The sequence below is a fragment of the Muscardinus avellanarius genome (assembly GCF_963383645.1).
Source record: "Muscardinus avellanarius genome assembly, chromosome: 2".
Taxonomy (NCBI): Eukaryota; Metazoa; Chordata; class Mammalia; order Rodentia; family Gliridae; genus Muscardinus; species Muscardinus avellanarius.
Genome location: NC_137787.1, coordinates 200,729,456 through 200,751,824, shown reverse-complemented (window position 1 = coordinate 200,751,824; position 22,369 = coordinate 200,729,456). Strand labels below are relative to the sequence as shown.

The 22,369-nt window shown below is 46.4% G+C and overlaps 1 protein-coding gene across 2 annotated transcripts in view; it reads left to right on the top strand.

Moving 5' to 3' along the window:
• Nucleotides 1–5,738: 5,738 nt before the first annotated feature.
• ANKRD10 (ankyrin repeat domain 10) overlaps nt 5,739–22,369 on the top strand; it is a gene marked incomplete at both ends in the record, with an annotated part of 29,225 nt that continues 12,594 nt past the window's right edge. For both annotated transcript variants that reach the window (XM_080689818.1, XM_080689817.1), the window contains 3 exons: nt 5,739–5,948; nt 9,914–10,066; nt 13,237–13,328. In XM_080689818.1, coding sequence (XP_080545944.1) covers nt 5,739–5,948; nt 9,914–10,066; nt 13,237–13,328 — 455 coding nt within the window. The remainder of the gene's footprint in view (nt 5,949–9,913; nt 10,067–13,236; nt 13,329–22,369) is intronic.

The following is a 22,369-nucleotide window of genomic DNA, read 5'->3' as shown; positions in this document are numbered from 1 at the left end:
GTGTCAGTTACAGAGCTGGAGAACACTGTGTGTGTGGGGTGGGGAACAGGTGTGGCTCGGGTGACTCAATTTCACTGAGGCATAAGTGGAGATACCAGAGAATCTAGCTCAGCCTTGGGATTTACAAGTCTGGGGTTGGGCTGGGGATGAAAAGGTACCATGGCAAGAGACATCAGCTGAGAATCATTAATATATAAACAGAGTATGAAGGTGTGGCATTAAAGAGCATTGCCTAGGAAGAAAACACAGTAACTAACCAAGGATCCAGGTCCCAGCCCTAAGGTCCAGGAGCATTTCAAGGCTAAATAAGAGGGCCAGTGTGTCACTGAAGCCAGAGTGGGGTGTGTCAAATAGGAGAACGGAGTCAATCTGTTGCTTGCTTCTGAAAAACAGGCTACTATTGGGAGGGAGACTTGTCTGCTGAGTTTGACAGACTTGAAGGTTTGTGATAAATTTGACCAGCACTATTCCCTGGGAGCACGGTAATAGGTGTCTGGTAGAGAGAAGCACAGGAGGGGCAGGAGGCAGGGACAGTGTTCAGTTCTCTGAGGCTGGGCTGTGAAGGGAAGCAGAGGATGAGCAGGTGGAGAAGAAGACTGTGGCCAGGAACGGTACAGTGCTGCTGGTGGGCAGAGTCCACTCACTAAGCCAGGAGATACAGCCAATCACGGAGATTCCCTCTACTGGGTATCTGTGTTTCCTCCCAGTGAATCGCCTACCAAGAAGCTTTGTGCATTTTCTTTTGTTGTCTAACCTTTTCTCCTTGATTTGTAGAAGTTCTTTTTGTACGCCAAGTACAAATCCTTTGTTAAATGACTTGCAAACAATCTCCCTTGATTCTATAGCTTGTCCTTCACTTTATTTCTGGTAACTTTTGTCAAATGAAGTTTCTAATTACAGCCAAATTCACCCCTTTCTTCTTTAATGGCTGTGCTTTATGCATCTTCTTAGGAAACCTTTCACTATTCTAAGGTCGTAATGTGTTCTGTTTTCTTCTCAATCTTTTTCAAAGTCGCTTTCACAGTGAGGTCTAATGCATGGGGAACAGGCTTTTGAGCAGGGCATGAGGTGGAGCCCTGATTTGACCTCTTTGCTTGCTGTGCCTGGGATGCAGACTGGGAGGGAAGGGGGTGCTCAGCCAGGACACTGAGCACATTCCTGGGCCTCTGGGCCCCTGTGCTTCTAGTTTTTCTGTAGAGTAATATGTCCTTGTCAGTATAGTTGAATCTTGAGCAAAGTGCTATCAAATGCTGCCTTCTGCTGTATGTTGGAGAAGAAGAAGGGGCCATGCTACATTTCAGACGAGGGCGGCCAGGAGAGCAGTGTCCTTGTCAGAGGTCAGAATGCTGCAACATAGTAGTGCCCAGGAGAGGTGCCCTCCTGGGGCCACCAAACAGGCAGCAGGGCAGGAGGGGTTGAGTGGGCACCAGGGACGTGCTAACACTTGGCACGCATCCTAAGCGTCACCAGACCAACAATGGAAGCCCCGGAGGCCATTCCCACTCTAACTTAACCTTTAAGAAAACAAAACTATCTGAACACAACACCTAATATCAGAAAAAAATTGGTAACTGAGGTTTCTAAAATTGCTAGTTGGTGGAAGTTAATAAAAGCACTTTGGAGAAGAGTTCGTAATTTGCATGTTCACACCTATATTCTTGCCTGACCTTGGCAATGACCCTTTTACCTGGACAGGACAATTACTGTCTTCCTTAAGTAAATGCAGAAATGAAACCTGAGAGACTACAAAACTTTCCCTCCAGCAAAGGAGGCCTGCAAGGTATTCTTTCCAAATGTACCTTCTGAAACAGAAAGGACAAAGGTTGGCAGAATGAGGAATTAACTTGGGGCAGGGATTTGGGGCCTCCTGCCACTGCAGCCACTGTGCTGTGTTCTTTGGCCTCTGTCCCATTTCTGGCTGCTTCTCTAAATGCCCAGCAGTTGCTTTTAGAGATTGCTCTCAAGTCTGAAAGGACCAGAAAGGGTGGTGGAAATCTCTAGAAGACAGTCGAACATTTGTCTTCCTTGTGGAGACATATTGGTACAAGCACTTTTTCACTCAATGAAGGAGTTCTGTAAGGTAATGACAGCCAAGAGTCTTTTTTTTTTTTTTTTGGTAGTGGGGATTAAACCCAGGGACATTCTACCTTCAAGTTATACCCCACCCCTATTTTATTTTTATTTGGAAATAGGATCTCGCCCTATTTTACTTTGTTGTTGTTGTTGTTGTTGTTGTTGTTGCAGGTCTGGGGATGGAACCCAGGGGCATTCAACCTCTGAGCTACACCCCCCCACACTATTTTTTTATTCTTTATTTTCAAACAGGGTCTCACTAAGTTGTGGAGTGCCTCACTAAGTTGTGGAGGGCCTCACTAAGTAGCTGAGTCTGTCCGCAAACCGTGATCCTCCTGTTCCAACCTCCCAAGTACTGGGATTACAAGCATGTGCCACCACGCCCGCCCATTTTACTTTTTATTTGGAAACAGGATCTCATAAAGTTGCTTAAAGCTTCAATAAGTTGTGGAGGCTGGCTGCAAGCCCACAATCTTGCTGTCTCAGCTTCTCAATTACTGGGATTATAGGTGTGTGCCACCATGCTAGCTTCAAGACTCCTTTTAAGTCAGGTGTCGTAGTACACACTTGTAATCCCAGTACTTGAGAGGCTCTAGGGGTATAGCTTGGAGGTAGAATGCTCAGGGCTCAATCGTCAGTGCTACAAAAATTTAAAAAATAATAAAAAGTTATTTCAATTAACCCAGTTCCTGCTAGAGAATAAGGTGGCTGACATGATTTCCTCCCAGGCAATGAAGAGTGTCAGTGGGCTGGACGCTCTTGTTTCTGGAGTGTTCTCGTGGAGTGAATACAACAGTGGGCCTCTTGGGAAGGTGAGGAAGTAGTGAGTCCCTTCACTGGCACCAAGGCCTGGTCAGCAGCCTCTGACAGTGAGGCACCTGCACCCCAGCCTCCAGCTGTCCCCGAGGACACCCTGGCCTGCTCTGTTGGGGGGATGAGTCTGACACTCCTCCCAGGTGGATCCTCTGAGGCACATTTTAACAGTAGCAATGATCACTAGGGACTTTTCTCCAGGACAACATTGTGGGGAAACTGGAATCAGCTGAAAACATCTGAGACAAGTGCATGGCTGCCAAATTAAAAGTGAGGGTATCAGGAGACACCTGAGTGTTCTGTTCATCCTGGGAGACTTCCAAGAGAGAGCCCTCCCCAGCTGGCTGTCTTCAGGTGGCAGGCACCTGCTCTGCTCAAGCCTGCTGCCTTTGTCTTTCCTTGCCAGTACCTGCCATGCTTTGCGCCAGTGTGCCCAAAGGAAAGGTCCCAGGATGGCACTAGTGGGAGGACCTCACGCCACTGGGGCTGACCCTTGGAGGGAATTGTGGGACCCCCATCTCAATTTCTCTGGGTCTTCTGCCTCATGATGTAAACAGACTACCTGCCCATCCATTCCTTAACAAGGGATCAATGGGGTCCTTCCTTGCATGATAGAAAAGAATTCCAGCGTGCACTAGTCTGAGATGGAGATGGAAGTTTATTTGAGCAGATAGAAAGTACACATTCAGGGGAGAGTAAAGGCCACCCCCAAAATGAAACACTTCACAGTGCCACGCCCTTCTTACATAGGGGATGTTTGTGAGAGGTGGGCAAAGGAGGTATGTGACGACCTCAGTCCTGAGTCACAGGTGATTTTGGGTGTTCTTGGTCAACCACACGCACAAAATATAGTATAATTTTTCTTCTCCTTAAGATTTTTTTTTTTTTAGAAACAAGAGCCCTAAGAAAAATATACAACTGGGCAAAACCTAGGTGCATCACCAACTGTAACATTAGCACTGAGTACTCACTAGCTATAAATTACCCACAATTTTTTGTGTGTGGGGGGGACAGGGGGAATGCCCAGGGACATTCTACCTCCAAGCTACATCCTCAGCTCTAACTTATTTTTATTTTTGAGAGACAGGGTCTTGCTAGGTTGAAAGCTGAGGCCATCTTCGAACCTGCACTCCTCCTGTTTCCGCCTAAGTACTGGGACTCCAAGTACTTGGCCACCACACCCAGCTCACTTCCACATTACTTATAAGGCAGGTCTTGAGGGTCTAGCCTCATACATATGTCGGACTCTTTCTGTACAGCTAAACAAATATGTAAAGTCCAAGTAATCATAGGAAGTACTCTTACTTGAGAAAGTATCCTACTGTAGTAGCATAATTGATTTGGCTAGGCCTTCATACTATTTATGCAAAATAAAAATCCCAGGTAGGTCTATATATGATTCTAACCTGCCGTAGGCATGCAGTTTGTCCAGGAGTTGATATATCCTTAGTTTATCTGTCTCAGGTTCACCAATTCCCAGAGAAAGTGGTATCTGTCCCTCTTACTGACTGTTTGGGATGGCAAGGCCTGCTTAGGTCCTTTTGCAAGATAGGATGCTTCTAAGAAAGGTTAAAGTCATCAGAGGAAAGCCACTATAATTAACCCAGACATGCTGGCGCACCCCTGTAATCCCTATACTTGGGAGGCTGAGACGAGAGGATTGCTGATTCAAAGATAGCCTCAGAAATGTAGTGAGGCTCTCAGCAACCTAGCGAGACCCTGTTTCAAAATAAAAAATAAAATAGGTTTGGGGATATAGCTCAGAAGAAGAATGCTCCTGTGCTCAATACCCAGCACCACACACAATACCATAGATAAAATCAACATGGCATGTACAAAGAAAAATAAAATCTAGTGTGAGCACAGCTTGAAATGCATTCCGTCCTACGTCTACCCTTTGGTTCAAGCAAAAGGTATTGCTTAAACTATTAAAATACGCCTGCTTGCCTCACCTAATAGATTATGCAGCAAGAAACCTGACAGCCAACAAAGGGAAACTGTTACCTAGTAGTGTCAACGTTTTACACAGCACCTACTCACACCACAAGCCTTCCTTGAATGGCTGAGTGAAGAACCCTCGGGAGCCAGCAGGGCCGGGTCTCCTGCAGGCCGGCCAGACTCCAGCACGGCAGGGGCCCGCCCGCCCGCCCTCGCCGGCTCTGGGATTTCAACCCAGAAGCCGCCCGAGGCGCCCCCCAGGGACGCGAGCCGAGCACCGTCGCCAGAGCCCGGCCTTCCGCACCGGGTCCTCGCCTAGGCCCCGCCCAGGCCTCAGCCAGCTGCCCGGCCAGGCCCCGCCCCGCCGCCCAGGCCCCGCCCCTCTCCGCCCCCCGGCCAGGCCCCGCCCCGCCGCCCAGGCCCCGCCCCTCCCCCGCCCAGGCCCCGCCCCTCCCGCCGCCTCAGGCCTCACCTCAGTCCTCGCCGCCTCAGGCGTCGGTCGCAGCCAGGCCCCGCCCCTCCCCGGCTGCCCCAGGCGACAGCCTCAGTCCCCGCCCCGGCGCCCCGCCCTGGCTCCGCCCCCAGGCGTTAGCCCAGGTCCCCGCCGCCTCAGGCGACATCGCAGCCCGGCCCCGCCCCGCCGCGGGAGGCCACGCCCTCTCCGGCAGCATCCAGGCCCCGCCCCCAGGGGTCAGCCCTGGTCCCCGCCGCCTCAGGCGACAGCGCAGCCCGGCCCCGCCCCGCCGCAGGCCCCGCCCCCCGCAGGCCCCGCCCCGCCCTCAGTGCGCGCTCCGCTCGGCAGCCGGTGGGACGCGGCGGCGGCGCTCTCCGCTCTTTGTGCTCCTGCGGCCGCCTCGCGGGCCTCACCGGCGCGTCCTCTCGCTCGCCAGCCCCGCGCTCTCCAGCGATCGACCATGGCGGCGGCGGGAGCAGGCGCGGGCATGGAGGCGGGTTTCTCCAGCGAGGAGCTGCTGTCGCTCCGCTTTCCCCTGCACCGCGCCTGCCGCGACGGGGACCTGGCCACGCTCTGCTCGCTGCTGCAGCAGACGCCGCGCGCCCACCTGGCCGCCGAAGACTCCTTCTACGGCTGGACGCCCGTGCACTGGGCCGCGCACTTCGGCAAGGTGGGCGAGGGCGCTTTAAGGCGCCATTTTCCGCGGCTTCCCAGGGAAGAGGGCGGAAGTGGGGTCTGCGGTGCCCGCGCCCCCCGAGGGCCTAGGGCGCATGTGTGGCGCCCGGCGGGCTGGGACCCCCGGGGCGCGGGGCGTGCCGGGAGCGCCTGGCGGAAGCGGGCTCGGCGCGCCGGCGCCGAGAGGGCCCCAGGGCGCATGTGCGGCGGCGCGCGGGCTGGGACCCTGGGCGCCGCGGGGCGTGCCGGGAGCGCGGGGCGGAAGCGGGGTCTGCGGCGCCGGCGCCGCGGGGGCGCAGGGCGCATGTGCGGCCGTAAGTCGCGCGCCCGGGTCTCAAACTCGAGCGCTCCCCTGGCGACGCCCGCCCGCCCAGGCCCTGCCAGTGCGATGGCCGGCCTCGGCGGGCGCCGCTCACGTGTGCGTGCATCGCAGAGGCGTGGGGAGTTCCCGCGTGCCAAGACGCCTGTCGCGCCAGGATCGGCAGAGTGGGCGGCGGCTGTCTCGAAGGGTCAGTTATAGCCGCCTCCCCTCGAGTTTGCGCCTTTCTTTCATTTAAAATCGAGAGAGATGGTGCTGCTTTAGAATTCAGAGCGGCACGTTTCTCAGCTGCAGGTCGTTGTGGTTTCTGGGTTGCCCTGTGTCTCCTGGTGGCTCCCTAGGTAGTAAGGATTCGCTTAGCGGAATCCAGATGGCGCAGGTGCCCCGGCCCGCCCGAACTGGAGAAACTGCGGGAACCTAGGCGGAGCGGCAAGACGTCCCAGGAAGACCTAGCATGGCGCTTCTTACGGCCGCCCTGGAGGCAGTCTGCTGCCCCAACGGATCTCCTGGGACAGTTTCTGATCTCAGAGGGGAAGGGAGAGTCATCAGCTCCGCCAGTGAAGCCGGGGGAGATCAGGCCCTAGGAGCTGAGGAAGACAGAGCTTCCTGCCGGCCCTGCGTGTTGGAGGCTCAGCTGGCAGCGGCTCATCCCTCCAGAGTGCTGTTGCTCTGGGTTCTCTGTTTTTTTTCGAATTTTAGGAAGATCTAGCAGGCAAGGCTTCTCCTTTCTTCCTTTCTCTCCTGGAGTGCTCTACCTCTGACCTACAACCCCAGCCTTAAGTGTACTTTACGTGGTCCTGCTGTTCCACCACCCTGGCCTCGAAGTTATTGGGATCCACCTGCCTCAGCCTCCTGAGCAGCTGGGATTAGGTCTACAAGCCTAGGCTCCTGCCGGCTCCTTTTTCCTTCTTTTTTTTTTTTTTAAAGGCTGCCCTGTTCCCATTCTGCTCATCCTGGCTGAGTGATGCAGACTGACATTCTGTACAGTCTGGAGTGCTTACAAATCCATACAGGTGGTCACTTAGAATACTTATTTACCAGTAGAAGGCTGCCATAGTGATCTCTGAAGACAAAAATAGCCAACTGCCTTAAAAGGCTTAATATGGAAAATTTAATGTTATGTGTATTTTGCCACACTTTTTTGTGTGTATGTAGTATTGGGGATGGAACCCAGGTACCTTCTACCCCCCAGACCTATTGTACATTTTATTTGGAAACAAGTTCTCAGAAAGTTGCACAGGGCCTTACTGAGCTGCTGAAGCTGGCTGCAAACCTGTGATCCTTCTGTCTCCACCTCCCAAGTACTGAGATTACAAGCCTGTACCACCATGCCCAGCTTCCTTACCACAATTTTAAAGACAAAATTGGAATTGCTTTTAGAAATTCTCTACTTCTATAGAAGTAGGATGTTTGCTTTGGAGACACGCAAGTTATTTGTTTTGCCTGAGACAGGTACTTTGTCTTCAGCTGTCTTCATAGCTTATGTGATCTTAGATTACGGAAGGGGCATTAGAAAGCCCTGATTTTAATGCGGTCTTTTCCCATCAGTGAGAAGAAGCTCTTAAGGCAGAAATTAAGTCAGGGCTGGAGACTTTTTCCCATACCTTGCTAGTGGCTGCCCTCTTTTTGTGTGTGTGTTTCTGGGAAATAAACTCCAGCTTTTTTTATTTTTTATTTTGAAATGAGGTCTACCTAAGTTGCTGAGGCTGATATCAAGACTGCGATTCTCCTGTCTCACTCTTCAAGTGGGATTACAGGTGTGTGTCACTGCACCCAGAGCTACCCTTTATATACAAGCTTCAGGCACATATTAGGTTCTGCCTATGATGCATGGGATTTTACCTAGCCATTTATGAGACATATATTTCCAATATTCCAAGTTCAGTTTTTGAAATTGAACCCATAGACAACAGGCACAGACCAGTGAACTCTCATTGTTAAAAGATTAACCACTTTTGGCATGTCAAGTGATTACATCTGTGTTTCATTTTTATTAGGTTTGACAACTAATTTTTTATCTTACTATAGTTGATGCCTTAAGGCAACTCTGGTCCATCTTTACTTCCAGTTTCCTGTTCATTGAACACAGACCAATTTGAAAAGTCTCTCATGGGGGGCTGATTCCTCAACTTAAGATGGTTGGGGTCCTTGACTTCTGTGACAAAAGAATTTCAGCACGTGCCAGTATGAGGTTAGGCAGAAAAGCACGTCACCCCAAGAATGAGAGGACCCCTTTGGGAATGAAGGACTCTTAACAGGATTTTTGTCTGGAGTGGGCCGAGATGGGAGGAATGACCTCAGTACCAAAGTCACAAGGTGATTTAGGGTGTTCTGGTCCTGACCTTCACAGTCCCATCAGCCAGTATCCTTTTTAAACCACAAATGGCACGGCCAGCCTCATTGTGGACCTTGCTCTCTTGGATGGTACCCTAGGAGATTCCTCTTGTGTGATCTCTTGCTGTCTTGGTAAATAGACACCTCCCTAAGGATGATCTACTGTACTCTGGGCCACTGGTGAATTCCAAGAAACCTTTGGGTCTAACAGGCCTATCACAGTATTAAAGGTAACTTTTGCCAGGCATGATGGTGCACACTAATAATCTTGGCTACTGGGGAGGCTGAGGCAGGGAGATCACAAGGTGGAAGCCAGGCTTACCACCTCACCAGTTCCTGTACCAAAGTATAAAACAAACTCCTGGGTCCACCGTCAGTGCCTTGAAAAAAAGGCTAAGAAAATCATAAGGGGATGGGCCTCAATTCTCTTTCAGTGCTGGCTTGTGTGGAAATGTGCCCAGTATAGTTGTGCACACTAGAAAACAGTCTTTGAAGACTATAGATACTGTAATTACAAAGTTTTGTAACCCTACCAATCATTCTACCATATTTTTATTATAGCATGTGCTCAGCCCAGCATGGTGGCACACACTTCAAATCCCAGTTCTAGGTAGGCTGAGACAGGATTGCAGATTCAAGGCCAGCCTCAGCAAGTTAGTGAGGCCCTCCGCAACTTAATGAGACTGTTTCAAAATAAAAAAATAAAATTTGGTTGGGGGGGGTGTCGTTTAGAGGTAGAATGCCCCTGGGTTCAGTCCCCAGTACCAACCCTCTCTTCAAAATAGTAGGTGCTCAAGTTGTAATAATAGAAGTCTTTGAATAATGTACTCTGATATTTTTTCTTTGTGTGGTACTGGGAATGGAACCCAGGGGCTTTTTACCTCCGGGCTACATTCCCAGCCCTATTTTATATTTTATTTGGAAAGGGGTCTCACTACATTCCTGGGAGCCTCCATCACTCAGTAGCTGAGGCTGGCTTCAAACCTGTGCGATCTTCCTGTCTCAGCCTCCCAAGTACTGGGATTACAAGCATGCACCACCATGCCCAGCTCTACTCTGGTCTTTTCTGATTTGGGCTTTTTCTGTTATAGGAAAACCAAATTATGTGGTATTGATATTTTTGCATTTCTTTCTGTCTTCAAATGCATTTTAAAATTTGTATGGCAGTAGAAATGACTTAATTTGTTCTCTTAGAAAAGAAAAAAATTGGTATAAAAATGCCACCATCGCCATTATGGAGTCAGTGATTTGGGTGGTTAGTAGTATGCCGACACATCTGTGTTTTCGTCCCCCTGCTGCCTGTGAAGCTGGAGTGCCTGATGCAGTTGGTGCAAGCTGGAGCCACACTGAACGTCTCCACCACGCGCTACGCCCAGACCCCTGCCCACATTGCAGCTTTTGGAGGACATCCTCAGTGCCTGGTCTGGCTGATTCAAGCAGGGGCCAACATTAACAAACCGGTAAGAACTGTGGGTTGACTCTGATTCTGTTTTTCCTTTTTCCAGTTATAATTGCTTACTGGTATTGTTTTAAATCGAGGTCTTAATTAGAGTTTGATGTGTTGACCTGATAATAGATGCTTTCCAGAGGCACCAATCCCTCCAGACTGCTCTCACCTATTATGTGACTCTGCCCAGATCTGAGATTTGCCCAAGGTCACACTGGTAATTGAAGGCTGCTGGCCTCGAGCCAGGTTTCCTGGCTCAGGCTCCCAGCTAGCTTAGCTCCACTTCACAGGTGTTGTAAAAGCACGTTCATGCCAGAAAAGACAAGGACAAGACCGCTTCAGGTGAGTTCGTGTGCTTCAGACACAAGTCGGGGGTGATGACTGGATGCGCAAGAGTTGCCAATGTCGTTTACTGTGTGGGAAGAGTGAGCTGAGGATTTTGTGTTGAAGCTGGGAAAGCTGGGCACCTTGGCACACACCTCTAATCCCAGTACTTGGGAGGCTGAGACAGGAGGATCACAGGTTCAAGGCCAGCCTCAGCAACCCGAGTTGGGTGGGAGGAAAGGGAAAAGAGGGCGGATGTATGTTTGTATCACTGTTATTTATAATTATGTTCTATCAATAAACGTATTTTTTTTTTAAGGTTGAGAATGTAACCCAGAGGTAAAATGTTCAGGGTTCAATCCACAGTACCAAAAAAAAAAAAAAAAAGATTCAGTACATGCACCCGTTTTTTGGCGGTGTGTGTTTAGATTATTAGCACCCTAGAATAGAAGCTACCAGTGGAAGAAGTGGCCTGGAGCGGCCTCAGGGTCCTGCTTGGAGGGTGGATCTGCCGGAGGGGCTTAAGCTGCCACTTTGTTGTTCTCTTTCTGGTCTCTGTACTTTTCTATTAATGGTCTTGTTCTACGCAAAGGGATTTGTTTTCTCCCTCTTGCTGTCTTAAGATTGTTCCTCGATTGCAATCATATAAAGTGGCTGCCACTTAGGTCCACACCCAAACTGAGGAAAGGAGGAGGCGCATTAGCCATGGATTGCAACATGATCAGTGGGCAAGCGGAGCAGAGCCTCGTGGGGACGTGTTCTCCGTAGGGACTGTAGAGGGCAGTGCGGAGGCGAGGCCCTGGGCTGTAAGCTGGGTTTGTCGCTCCGTGAGCTCTGGGGAGGCACACTTTTGCCCACCGTGGGCCCTCTCCTTCCCTCCCCTGCACTCATGCCTTTAGGTATGTGTGCTTTTCTGCTGCTTTGTTATTTTACTTATGGGAGCTGTTTTCTGTGAACCCTCAACCGTGCTGGGCAGGGAACGGTGCATCAACCTCAAGCCCTGTGCTTTCCTCTCCTGTCTCCCTGTGAAACGGGCACTGTGGGCCACTTTGGTACGCTGTCCTTGGAAAAGTTACCATCATCAAAATATGGAGCCATTTCGATGAATGGTCGTGGTTAATATTTAGTACTGGTATGGAATTTAAGTATAAAATATTCTGCATATTGATATTATTTAAACTGTTATGTAACATCTAATTTAGAGAGGCCTACAATTGCAGGCTTTTTAAATCTAGAAGCCCTCTTTTCAGCTGGTGTCTTCTAGCAGTTCAGTGTTGTCAGCAGAGGGAGGGTGTGGGCTGAAGGGTGCTGTCATGCCTGCACCTCTGGGCGCCTCCAGGTAGCACACCTTCTCATTGGCTCCCAGGTGTGGCCTCCTGTCCTTCACCTTCCCTCTGCTGTTCAAGTAACATCTGGTTAAACACCCCCAGGTTGTCACATGCACTCCAGGGTAGCGTGTGGGGCCTTATAAGGCATTCTCGATTTCTCCTGGCAGAGCTATAGGTTGTCGCCATCTCCCAAGGTGTGCAGTTGAGGTCCAAATCTCAGGCACTGCCCTGCTCTGGTCTGTGAGTAGGTGAACTGCAGTCTCTCCTGAAGGACACTGTGGCCAAGCGTGTGTTTTACTGAGAATTGAACCCAGTACTTCTGAGTTAACACTCCAGCCATTTTTTTTTATTTTTTGAAACAGGCGCACTGTGATGCTAAGGTAGGCCTCTAACCTGTGGTCCTCCTGTCTCAGCCTCTCAAGCTCTAGAGTGATAGCTGTGGGTCACCACATCTGCAGGTGTGGCCTTGAGGTCACAGTGGCCCTGTGGCAGCTCCCAGCACTCTGGTGACTTATCTTGAGGTAGTCAGTTTTGTCATTTCTCCCTCAAATTGTTAATAAAGCCTGGTACCACTGCTTGACTTTTGATGTTTGTGTGCCTTTAGGGTTTTGTTTTTGCAGTACTCCCTCTGAGCTACACCTCCAAGCCTATTTGAAACAGGATCTCACTAAGTAGCTGAGGCTGGTTGGGAACCTGCAGTCTTGTCCAGCCTCCCAAGTGCTGGGATTGCGGGTGTGCACCACCGTGCCTGGCCAAGGTTTTAAGCTTGGTATAGCGTTTCTTCTTTTAACCTCTTGTCATGTTGGCTTCTGGCAGTTTCTTTATTTTCTTGAGGTTCATAGACTTTCCTGGCCGTCTCTCAGATGAGCTGAGAGGTGACAGCAATGGACACGAGGTGTCATGAGCTCCCTAAAGAGGAAGTGAAGCTCGCTTTCATGTGGTGTACTGTCTGTGCCACATTGACTAGTCTGGCAAATGTCCTTTTTCTTTTTTTACTTGTCATAGGATAATTATTTGGGGTTTATATTCACACATTTGTGCAAAGATCCAGGATTTTGGGTGTGTGTGAGCACATTGAACCCAGAGGCATTCTACTTCTGAGGTATATGTGCTTCTGACATGCTTTATTTTTTTTTATTTTGAAATAGTCTCACTATGTTGCTGAGGGCCTTAACTAAATGGCTGCAGCTTGCCTGGAACCCGCAGTCTTCCCTGTTTCAGCCTCTCCAGTACTGGTACAGGCATGCGCCGCTGCTCCCGGTTGCAAGATAAAATAATTTGTGGATCTCATTGAGAACGCCCATGCTGTCCCTCTTGGGTGGCCCCAAGGTGTTTGGGGACTTACCTGTCGCAATGCTAGAGATAACTCCCTAGCCCCGCCCGTTATCTTCAGCTTGATTCTGTCCATGCTCTTCAAGTTGTGCCCGCCACAGTGCTCCATTTCAGATGTGAATGAGAAGACCTGCTGTGACGGTGATTCTGCTTTAAAGGCGGAGGGCGTGGTTGGCTGAGTATGTGCTCTGTGTTTCAGGACTGTGAGGGGGAAACTCCCATTCACAAGGCGGCCCGCTCCGGGAGCCTGGAGTGCATCTGCGCCCTGGTGGCGAACGGGGCTCATTCTGAGTAAGTGTCTTCCCTCATCCTTCCCACTAGAGAAGTAATGCGATGTTGTGTTTGAACGCAGTAATTAGAGCAAAGGCCCTGTAAACTTTTCTTTTTAAATTAATAATTCAGTTTTGCTTTTTAGATCAGTTACTGTTAGCAAGGGTGTGGATTAGGCGACCATTAGTAGAGGGGCTCAGCTTCCTTAACAGTTTCAGAATTCTGGTTCGGAGAACATTTAAAAATGGAAAGAACACTCTGCTAATTAGACTGGAAACTCCGTTGACTTTGCCACTAAGTAGATGTGTCTCCGTAGCAGGTCTGCACACTTTTCTTTGCTAGGTGAGAGTCTTGGATTGGATTAGAATATCCTTACAGGCCTGTCATGTTTTTGAAGACAGCGAGCATTTCTAATGTTGAGGCCCGTGTTGTAGCAAATGTGATGAGAATATTGTTTTAAAATCGATTATGAGTTAATTATAGTTCCTTATAAAATGGGACTATATACATTAACGACCTCAGACTTGCTCTGAACTTTTGGAACTAGTGGCACTATTTTAGAATGTCTTTGAGTTTGTCAACTTATATCAGCCAGCTTATTTATTTTCTGATAGACAATCTCAGTGTTTAAGTGTATTAATTTAAAGATGTGGCCTTTATGTAGATCATAAGCTAGCCGTAGCATTATGTGTTTATTTAGGTATTAAATTCATTTGTTGTAACTTTCTTTTAAAGATATATATTAAAAATTGTTTGCAGTTTTTCACAGCATTAACAAAATGGATGCAGTTTTACCCTTATGTTGAGTATAAAGTTATAGAGTTATAATAATCTATATAACTGATATACCAGCTTTTTTTGTTTTACCTTAAGTGTTACAAATAATTCATAAACATTCATTAGAAACCACCTTATTCTCGTTGGAAGAGAGAAAACTTAGACTTTGGAAGAAGTAAACCCACAAAGCCAAGTTTAACCCTTTGGTTTCCTTTTTATTGCTTTGGCTCTGTGTATATTAGAAACTCTTGAACAGCAAACCACGCAGGCTACGGCCAGGCTTGGCTGCACTCGGCCGTACTGCTGCCCTCCCTTTTAGTTCACTGAGTGTTGCTGGCAAGGTCTGCAGTTAGCTTGGGCATGGATCCTTTACTTTTTGTAGCAAGTTAGTGTTATAAACATTGGCCTGTATTAACTGCTATATTGTAAGGACCCTTGTAACTTCATATATAGGTATGATTTAAGTAATGTAAAGACAATTGAGATGTGAATACATATACAATTTTAAAACATTGAGATGATTCTCAGTGAATTGTTTTAAAGTAAAATTATAAAGTTTTATTAGCTGTGTTTAGGTTAAAAGTTCAAATCTTTAATAACAAGCTTTGGTTATAAAATATAGTCATGTAGCATAATTAAGTTGCTTAATTATCATTTATTGAAATAATGGATAATTAGAAGTTGATCTTTTTAACAACTTATTTTTCTAATAAATACTCTAATTGGTCCTAAACATTTATTACAAAGATGTTAACTTAATCATTTAGACGGACAGCTTAATCCTTGAAGCCAATAAATATCTATGATTGTCCTTTTTTAGTAGGTGTCTTTTTAAAATGAGCCTCTTTTATTCACAGTTCTGCCTCAAGTGTCTCTTTCCCGCCAGGTGTGGCTGAGCATGGCCTCGAGTGCCATCTGTCTCCCATCTCAGTATAAGAGCCACCCCTCAAGACCCTGCACTATGGTGACCTCCCTGGACTGGGCTTTCAGATTTTTTTTTAGAAGAAATGCTTAGCCTGAGCCTGAGTTTACCTAGCCAAAAGCAGTTCTAAAAATTACAAGTCTTTGGCCTGGATAGAACATAAGAAATCATTTATTGCAATTGTATTTGTGGTTATTTAGTTCTAACATCTAGATAAAATGTCAGTTTTGTCAGTAAGCTAAGTTGAAAATTGCTTCTTGATATCTGTTCTGCACATGTTTACAATTTGCCCCATTTCATCTTAACATAACAGTTTAAATCCCCAAAATAATAGTGCTTGGGCCTCTTTGATTTGTTCCCTATAATGCTGCTAATAGGGTTAAAGGTGGTCTTAGCAAATGACACCTTTTTAAAAGAAGATCAAAGGCAAAGAATTAACTTATTTTTTTCCAGTTCAGAATGGATCAGATCGTCAATTCCTATTTTACAATAGATAGGAGATATTATAAAATGTTCCTTCTCTGGATAGATTAAAAGCTGCCTCATACCAAGTTAATAATTGCTCTTAATTCATACTTCACTTTTTCTATATCTGCTACACGAAAGTGGCCAAAGTCTAAAATTGTGCTTTTTGGCCATCGGTGGATGCTGAGGGAAAGACTAGATGTCTGTGGCTAGAGTGGCTGGCGGTATGACTGCTTGTTGACGTAGGTCGCAGCTGTAGCTAGCGATTTCAGCTGCTGTGCGACGCGTTTAAATTTCTAGCATCACACGTGAGTATGTTAATGGACTTTGTGTTCTTTATTTAATTTAAATCTTAAGTTTTGGTGCCAAGTTATCTTTTCTGTGTGAGCTTCTTTTTATGGCTTACATCATGGTCATTAATATTTGCCATTATTTATATTTAAAATGAAAGCACACAGGATCAAATCTCAGTTTTGTGACCAAACTAAATATTTGTGTTCTTTAAAGTTTAAACCTGAGTCTAGGATGCTAAGTTATGATCATCCTCCACCTTCTTCCTGAGAGCGGGGGTCTCTCAATCTTTTACTGGGAGGCATTGTAGCCAGTGTTTGCTGCCTGCTTCACACTTAGGAATTTTTTTTTATTGGAAGAAGGGTGTCTTATTACAGGAAAATGTCAGCCTCATTTTTCCTTTGAATGTAGGAAAAGTGGAGTAAGTCAGAGCCCAGGATTATGATTTTGGAGAAAGACCTAAAAATTTGCTATCTGCTAGTATTTTCTTTACTACTAATGTTGCAGGCAGTAGATTTTAAGCCTTGGGTTAGCTTAATTTTTTAGTGTTTCAGCTACTTCTTCGTCTTTATTTTCTTGAGAGAGAAAGTCTAGAATGTTTTCATATCTGCCACAAATTAGCGTAGCATTCTCGATTTCTCTGAATAGGAATCATTTGGATACGCGCAAAGCTAGAACTCCCTGAACCATGGGCACGTTGGCTGGTCCCTTTTGGTCTTGCGTTGTTTAGATGCTAGTGCTTTGTTGCAGGATTTCTTTAGAAGCCCTTGAATCTGTGGTGACCAATTCAGGTGGGCTACATTTTCATGACTTTGAACCCAGAGGAACCTCACGGATTGCTAGTCAGCTAGAGAAGCAGCTATAGCCTGAGGTCTAAGCAGGGTCAGTGACTCCCTCTAAAACAATCTTACTTGCTTACTTTAGAAAACAGACTGGTTGTCTTCGAGAACAGAAGTCTAAAATGTGATATTAACAGACTTCATGCTGCAATGCATGCTGCTGAGCTTTTAGAAATTCTTAGCTAAAATGGAATTGGCTTAATTTAAAATCCGTGGCCCTTTATGATTTACCTTTGTTTATGGGGAGCCCTGCCTAGAATCAAAATTTTCACCAGGAGAGTACCTCTGATGAGCATACTTGGTGTCAGAAATCCACTTGTAACTTTTGTCCTAGGTGAAAGGCAACCTAGATCTACTTTATTGGCCTCTCCTTTTAAGTTTGTGGTTTCTGTGCACTTGTTCCCTTATTTGTCCTTTAGTCATGAGATGTATTAGGTTATAACTGAGGTGGTGGTCCGACTTTACACAGGCGCTGGGTTCTAGTCATCCTGGGTCGTAGGACCTCCATCCCAGCTGACCCTGTGTTTCCTTGCTGAGGCATACTGCAGGGTAGAGAGACTCGGGAGTCACAGGAGGCCTGCCTGCCTGCCACACCACAGCAGAAGGCCTGACAGTGCTTTTGAGTTCTCAACAAATTTAGTTTAGAATTGTTACTGTTTTTCTTACAGCTTGAATAGGTTTCAGTATTTCTCTAACCACTGCTTTTATAGATAGTGCTTCAAATCAAACCAACGAGTTCTCAATCCTGATGTTTCTTCCCTTGGCTAAATTAGAGGGAGAACATACTAAATATTTCCTCACACGCCTTGAATGATGCTCTTATATTCGATGTATGCAAACATAATTGTGGTTCAGTTGCAATATATAACTTCTTGTTAATGGTCTTGAAATGAAAACTTGGCACCAAATTTATTCAGGTAGAAACTTTAAAAAATAATTTTTTTGCTGTTGTTAACTAAAGAATATGTTTTAAGAAGTAGTCATAATTTATAAGTATGGATACCAAAGGGTTAAGAATACACATGTATTTCTTTTACTAAAGGAATTTTAGATGTTTGCTAATGTTTTGTCTGTTCAAATGGACATTTGGTAATGTTTTTTATCTTTTTTTTAATGATTCCATTTATTTGCTTATTTCCATCTAGGAATAGTTACTAATGTATTTGCGATACAGCATACCAAATTTTAAAGTAACCAGAATCGTGAGTTGATGGTTTTTAGTCCGTACTCTTAAACTTTTGTTGAAATATTGACATATTTGAATTGGCTTCCTGCAACGGTTACAGGAGGTAACTTCCAGGCAGTGTCTTAGAGCAGCTGCTGATGGTCAGGGTGGTCACAGGCCAGGGGCTTAGCGCAGTGACTGCTTCTGCACCTCATGTGTATATGTATTTCTAATCCAAATGTTGCCTGCAAATGTGATCCCGTATTATTTAAGTTCTCTGTATGAACCATTGCCCGTTTAAGTCACACAGAAGATTCTGAATCTGTAAAAACTACACATGTCGATGTTTTACAGCTGCGTAATTCGAATTGACTTGGTTTTTTCAAGTCATCCTAGAAAGGGGGAGCGTTCCATATAGAAACTGCTGAAACTGCCACAGGTGCTTCACGAAAACCTTACGGTTGTGGCATTGAAAGTTCAGTATCGCTTCCTTTCTGCACACAAGGCATACTGTTGAGGTATTTGTTGCGGTGATTGGTTTTAATGCTAATCTAGGAATTCAGATATAGATTCTTTAGATTTGCATGCTTTGCTTACCCTAATTTGTTATATCTACCTTATTTGTAAACTAACAATAGCTAAATTGAGATCAGAAATTTAACAGAAATATTATTTATATAAAATTGTGGTTATCTTTTATTGTCACATGGCATTAACAAAAAGACAATGTCCTGAAGGTGATGTGACACCTTGGATTCTAAAAATTGTATTTTAGATAATTTCCTGAACTGTGATTTTTTTTTTTTCAAAATTAATTTCATTAGAATGGCTTCTCTGTTCTGGTATTGTGGCACTGAAAGTGGAAGGCTGAAGGCAGGGCAGAGGGGTCAACTCTCTAGTTGCCTGGAGGATTCTCAGGTACGATACACTTAACACTTGGTTCAGAACATTCCTGCAGGAAAGAGGCGCATTGGTGTTTCAACTGTAGTAGAATCAATGCAGTCTGATTCAGTCAGCCAGCTGTCTAGCCCAACATTTAATTCAGTGAAATCGTCCTTCCCACATTAGTGGTGATACTTTAGCTCTGAAAGACTAGCAAGAAATGTTGGAAGGAACGGTTACCTTGCCGCAGGTCAGTTTTTCATGTTATTGGTGAGTGTTACAGGAGCTGAAATGGACAGAGAGGAGCAGCTGTTACGGTTTCCATAAGAAATTGCAGCAGATTTGTCATATTGGCATGAAAGTCCCGTTCTACAAAATCCTTTTAAACAAAATCATTTTTTTAAAGTTTCAGCAAAAATTGAACATCATGTAGTCTTTTTTCTTCTCCTTTTTTAAAACAGGGTCTCTCTAAGTTGCTGAGGCTGTCTTCAAACCCGTGATCCTCCTGCCTCAGCCTCCCAAGTACTGGGATCATAGGTTATGCCACCATGCCTGGCCATTGTCCAATTTTTAAAAATCTCTACCTGATTTCTTACAGGGATGTTAGGACAGAGAGGGTGGATGAAGGCTTGGAATGATCTCTCAGGACACTCCTTGGTGGTCAGGTGTGGACAGAAATGAGAGAGACTGCAGCCAAGCACAGCCCGTGCACCCAAGGACCTCCGCTGAGATGCTGTGCTCAAAGCGTGTGTGTTCTGAAGAGTTAGCCTAGAAGCACCACGGTACAGTGTCAGCTCTGCTACAGGTCTTATTGAATGGACCGTTTGAGTATTGTTTAACAGTTTCTTTGGGCCATTTAAGTTTCCCTTGGGAGGGGTGTGTGAAGACAGCGGTCCAGGACCCCGATGTCCTCCCGAGTCTCGGTGGGCGGTCGGCTGCAGTGGCCAGCAGTTAGTCCTGTAACGCCCAGCGAGCGCCAGTGGCCACGGCCTGCCCTGGGTGGAAGGTGCATAGAGCTGACCAGTCGGTTGTTTCACTCTTGTGCTCCTCCTGTGGAACTTGTGCAAAGCTTGAGGTAACCTACTTAGAATTGGAACACTGTGTAGAGTGTGATGCTCTATAACCAGGATCACTGTTTCAGCTATTAAGTACTCAAAGGGGGAAATTGTTAAGCAGATAGGAAAGTGCATGTGAAATAATTAAAAGCCTGAGCCTCTTCTATTAAAAGTCTCTGCTTTGAGGACCAGCGGTGTAGCTTAGTGGCAGCGCACTTACCTGGTGTGCGTGATGCCCTAGGTTCAGTCCCTAGCACCACAGGTGTTTTTAAATGTAGTGCTTTGAGATCTCTTCAGTTTAATGGTTATTCTAATGTTGACTTTGCTCTGATAGACTTAAAATTATTCTAAGAGTCCCTTAGAGGTAGTAGTGAGTTGGAAACTGTGTGAACCCCCTGGAAGGACGTCCCCGTGTACCCTTGCTGAGAGCGGAGGGTGGCGCCAGCACGCTACTTCAGCAGACCTAGCTGCTGCCTACTTCTGTGGCTCACGAGCTGAGAGTGGTCTTTACTTCTTTAGGTAATTGAACAGAAATTTTAAAATGCTTCAGAAATACACAAAATATGATAAGGCTTATTAAAACAGCCATGCTTGGTTGTCTGTAGAAGCTCTCCAGTTACCAGAATCGTGTGCCTGAGAATATGTGGGCTGCTGTTCCTAAAATACTGTCTAGCCCCTTCTAGAAAAGTGTTGGCCCAGATCAGGTCTTCCTCCATGAGCGTCTCAGGTCCAGGCTGCAGGCACGCTGGTGGGTGTAGACGGTCACCAACAGAGGCTTCCAAGGTGCGCAGAGAAGAGGGAGATGAGCGGAGCTGAGGACAGCCTGCTGCTGGAGAAAGTCAAGTGCTGTTGGACTCGTTGTGTTCATTGGGCTCAGTAACATGAGACACATGGTGGAAACCTTCAGCAGGCGGAGGCAGAGAGGGTCCCTGGTATTGCTCTTTGTCCTCACTAGTGCCTCCTCAGTCACTGCGGTCCCAGGGCTGTGTCTCCAACACCTTCCTGGCTGATGACCACCTTTCAGATTTAACCCCTAGTTCCCCACATTCTCTGGTAAGCCAGCAAAAGGTCAGTTTGCTTGTAGTTGTCCTTGCTGGCTGCTGTGGCGTGTGCACAGCACGAATTGGCTGTAACCCTGCTTTTGAGCTTGTACTTAAGTGAAAGTATTTGGAAGATAATGCCTAAAGTGTTAGTTGGCTCAAATCTGGTAGTGATAAGCACACGATGTTGACTGCTTTGGGTGTTCCAGTGACAGGGACGCCGAGCCCATGTCTTGTGGGTGTGAGTGCGCCCCCGCTGCAGCGCGCAGTTATCAGTGGTCCAAGTGCTGCTGTGCCCTCAGGGTCTCTTATTTGTTCTCACTGAACTGGCATTTGTGCTTGTAAATGCCATCGTTCTTACTCTCTGGACACTAAAGAGTGCTCCGAGTCTTCCTGTTGGCTCATTGTAGCTCTCTAAGGTCTGGACCCAGACCTTAGAGAGCAAGACCATGCTTATTTACACATTATAATCCATTATTTACACAAATAACCCATTTATGTCCTCAACCCTGAAGTTTTAAAATGTTCACATAGTATCCTATACATACATACACACACACACACATATATACATACACACACACATATATATATATATATATATATATATATATATATATATATTTTTTTTTTTTTTTTTTTTTTTTTTGACAGAGTAGGCCTGTCCAGACTGTTTCCACTCTGGTATCTGAAAATGAAGTGCTCAGATGAGGTTTGCCCCACTGGAGTTGTGTGTTGCATCCAGTAACAAGTGGGCTTTGTGTTGGGCGTGTGTAATTAATGCAGCTAGCTATGCCCAAACTTTGCTGTTTTCTATCGTTTAATTACTGTACATAAATAAAAAATTCTCTTAGCCGGGCGTGGTGGCACACGGCTGTAATCCCCGCGCTTAGGAGGCTGAGACAGGAGGATCGCACGGGTTCAAAGCCAGCCTCAGCTACTTAGTGAGGCTTTCAGCAACTAAGTGAGACCCTGTTTCCAAATAAAATATAAAAAAGATCTGGGAGTATGGCCCGAAGGTAGAAAGCCTCTGGGTTCCACCCCCAGTACCACCAAAAAAAAAAAATTCTCGAATGGGTACTAATCAGAATTCTCAGCCATGAAGTCTTATAGGGGGAAAAAGTCAATTTTAATTTCTGATAGCCCTTTTCACAATTAACTTTTATTTTAAAGAAAATGTAGATTTCTAGGATTCTCATGTCTCACCTTATTACATAAAGCATAGCTCCTTCTTTGAAATACATTATTATGGTTTTTAATCTTATTATTTAAAAAGTAGACGTTTTTAGCCAGTGTCCAAAAACATAGATTTTTATTTCTGAGCATAGAGCTTTATGTGCATGATAGCTAGAAATACAGATACAGAGCTGTAGTTATCCTGGTAAGTCAGACACGATTGGTCCCTGTGTCTGTAGCTCCGTCAGATTGCCCTCGCCTTGACCCAGGCTGCCGTGCTGCGCCCTCACACTGTCCGCATCTCTGTGAGGTGCGGAGCAGCGCTGCTGGGGAGGGTAAAGCTGCCCCGGAGCGGTGCCCTGGGCTCGGCGTGCCAGCCTGCCACTGAGAGGCCTTTGCAGGGTTATTTGACAGCGCTGTGTGCCGCTGCCTTCTGGGGATGCCAGCGTG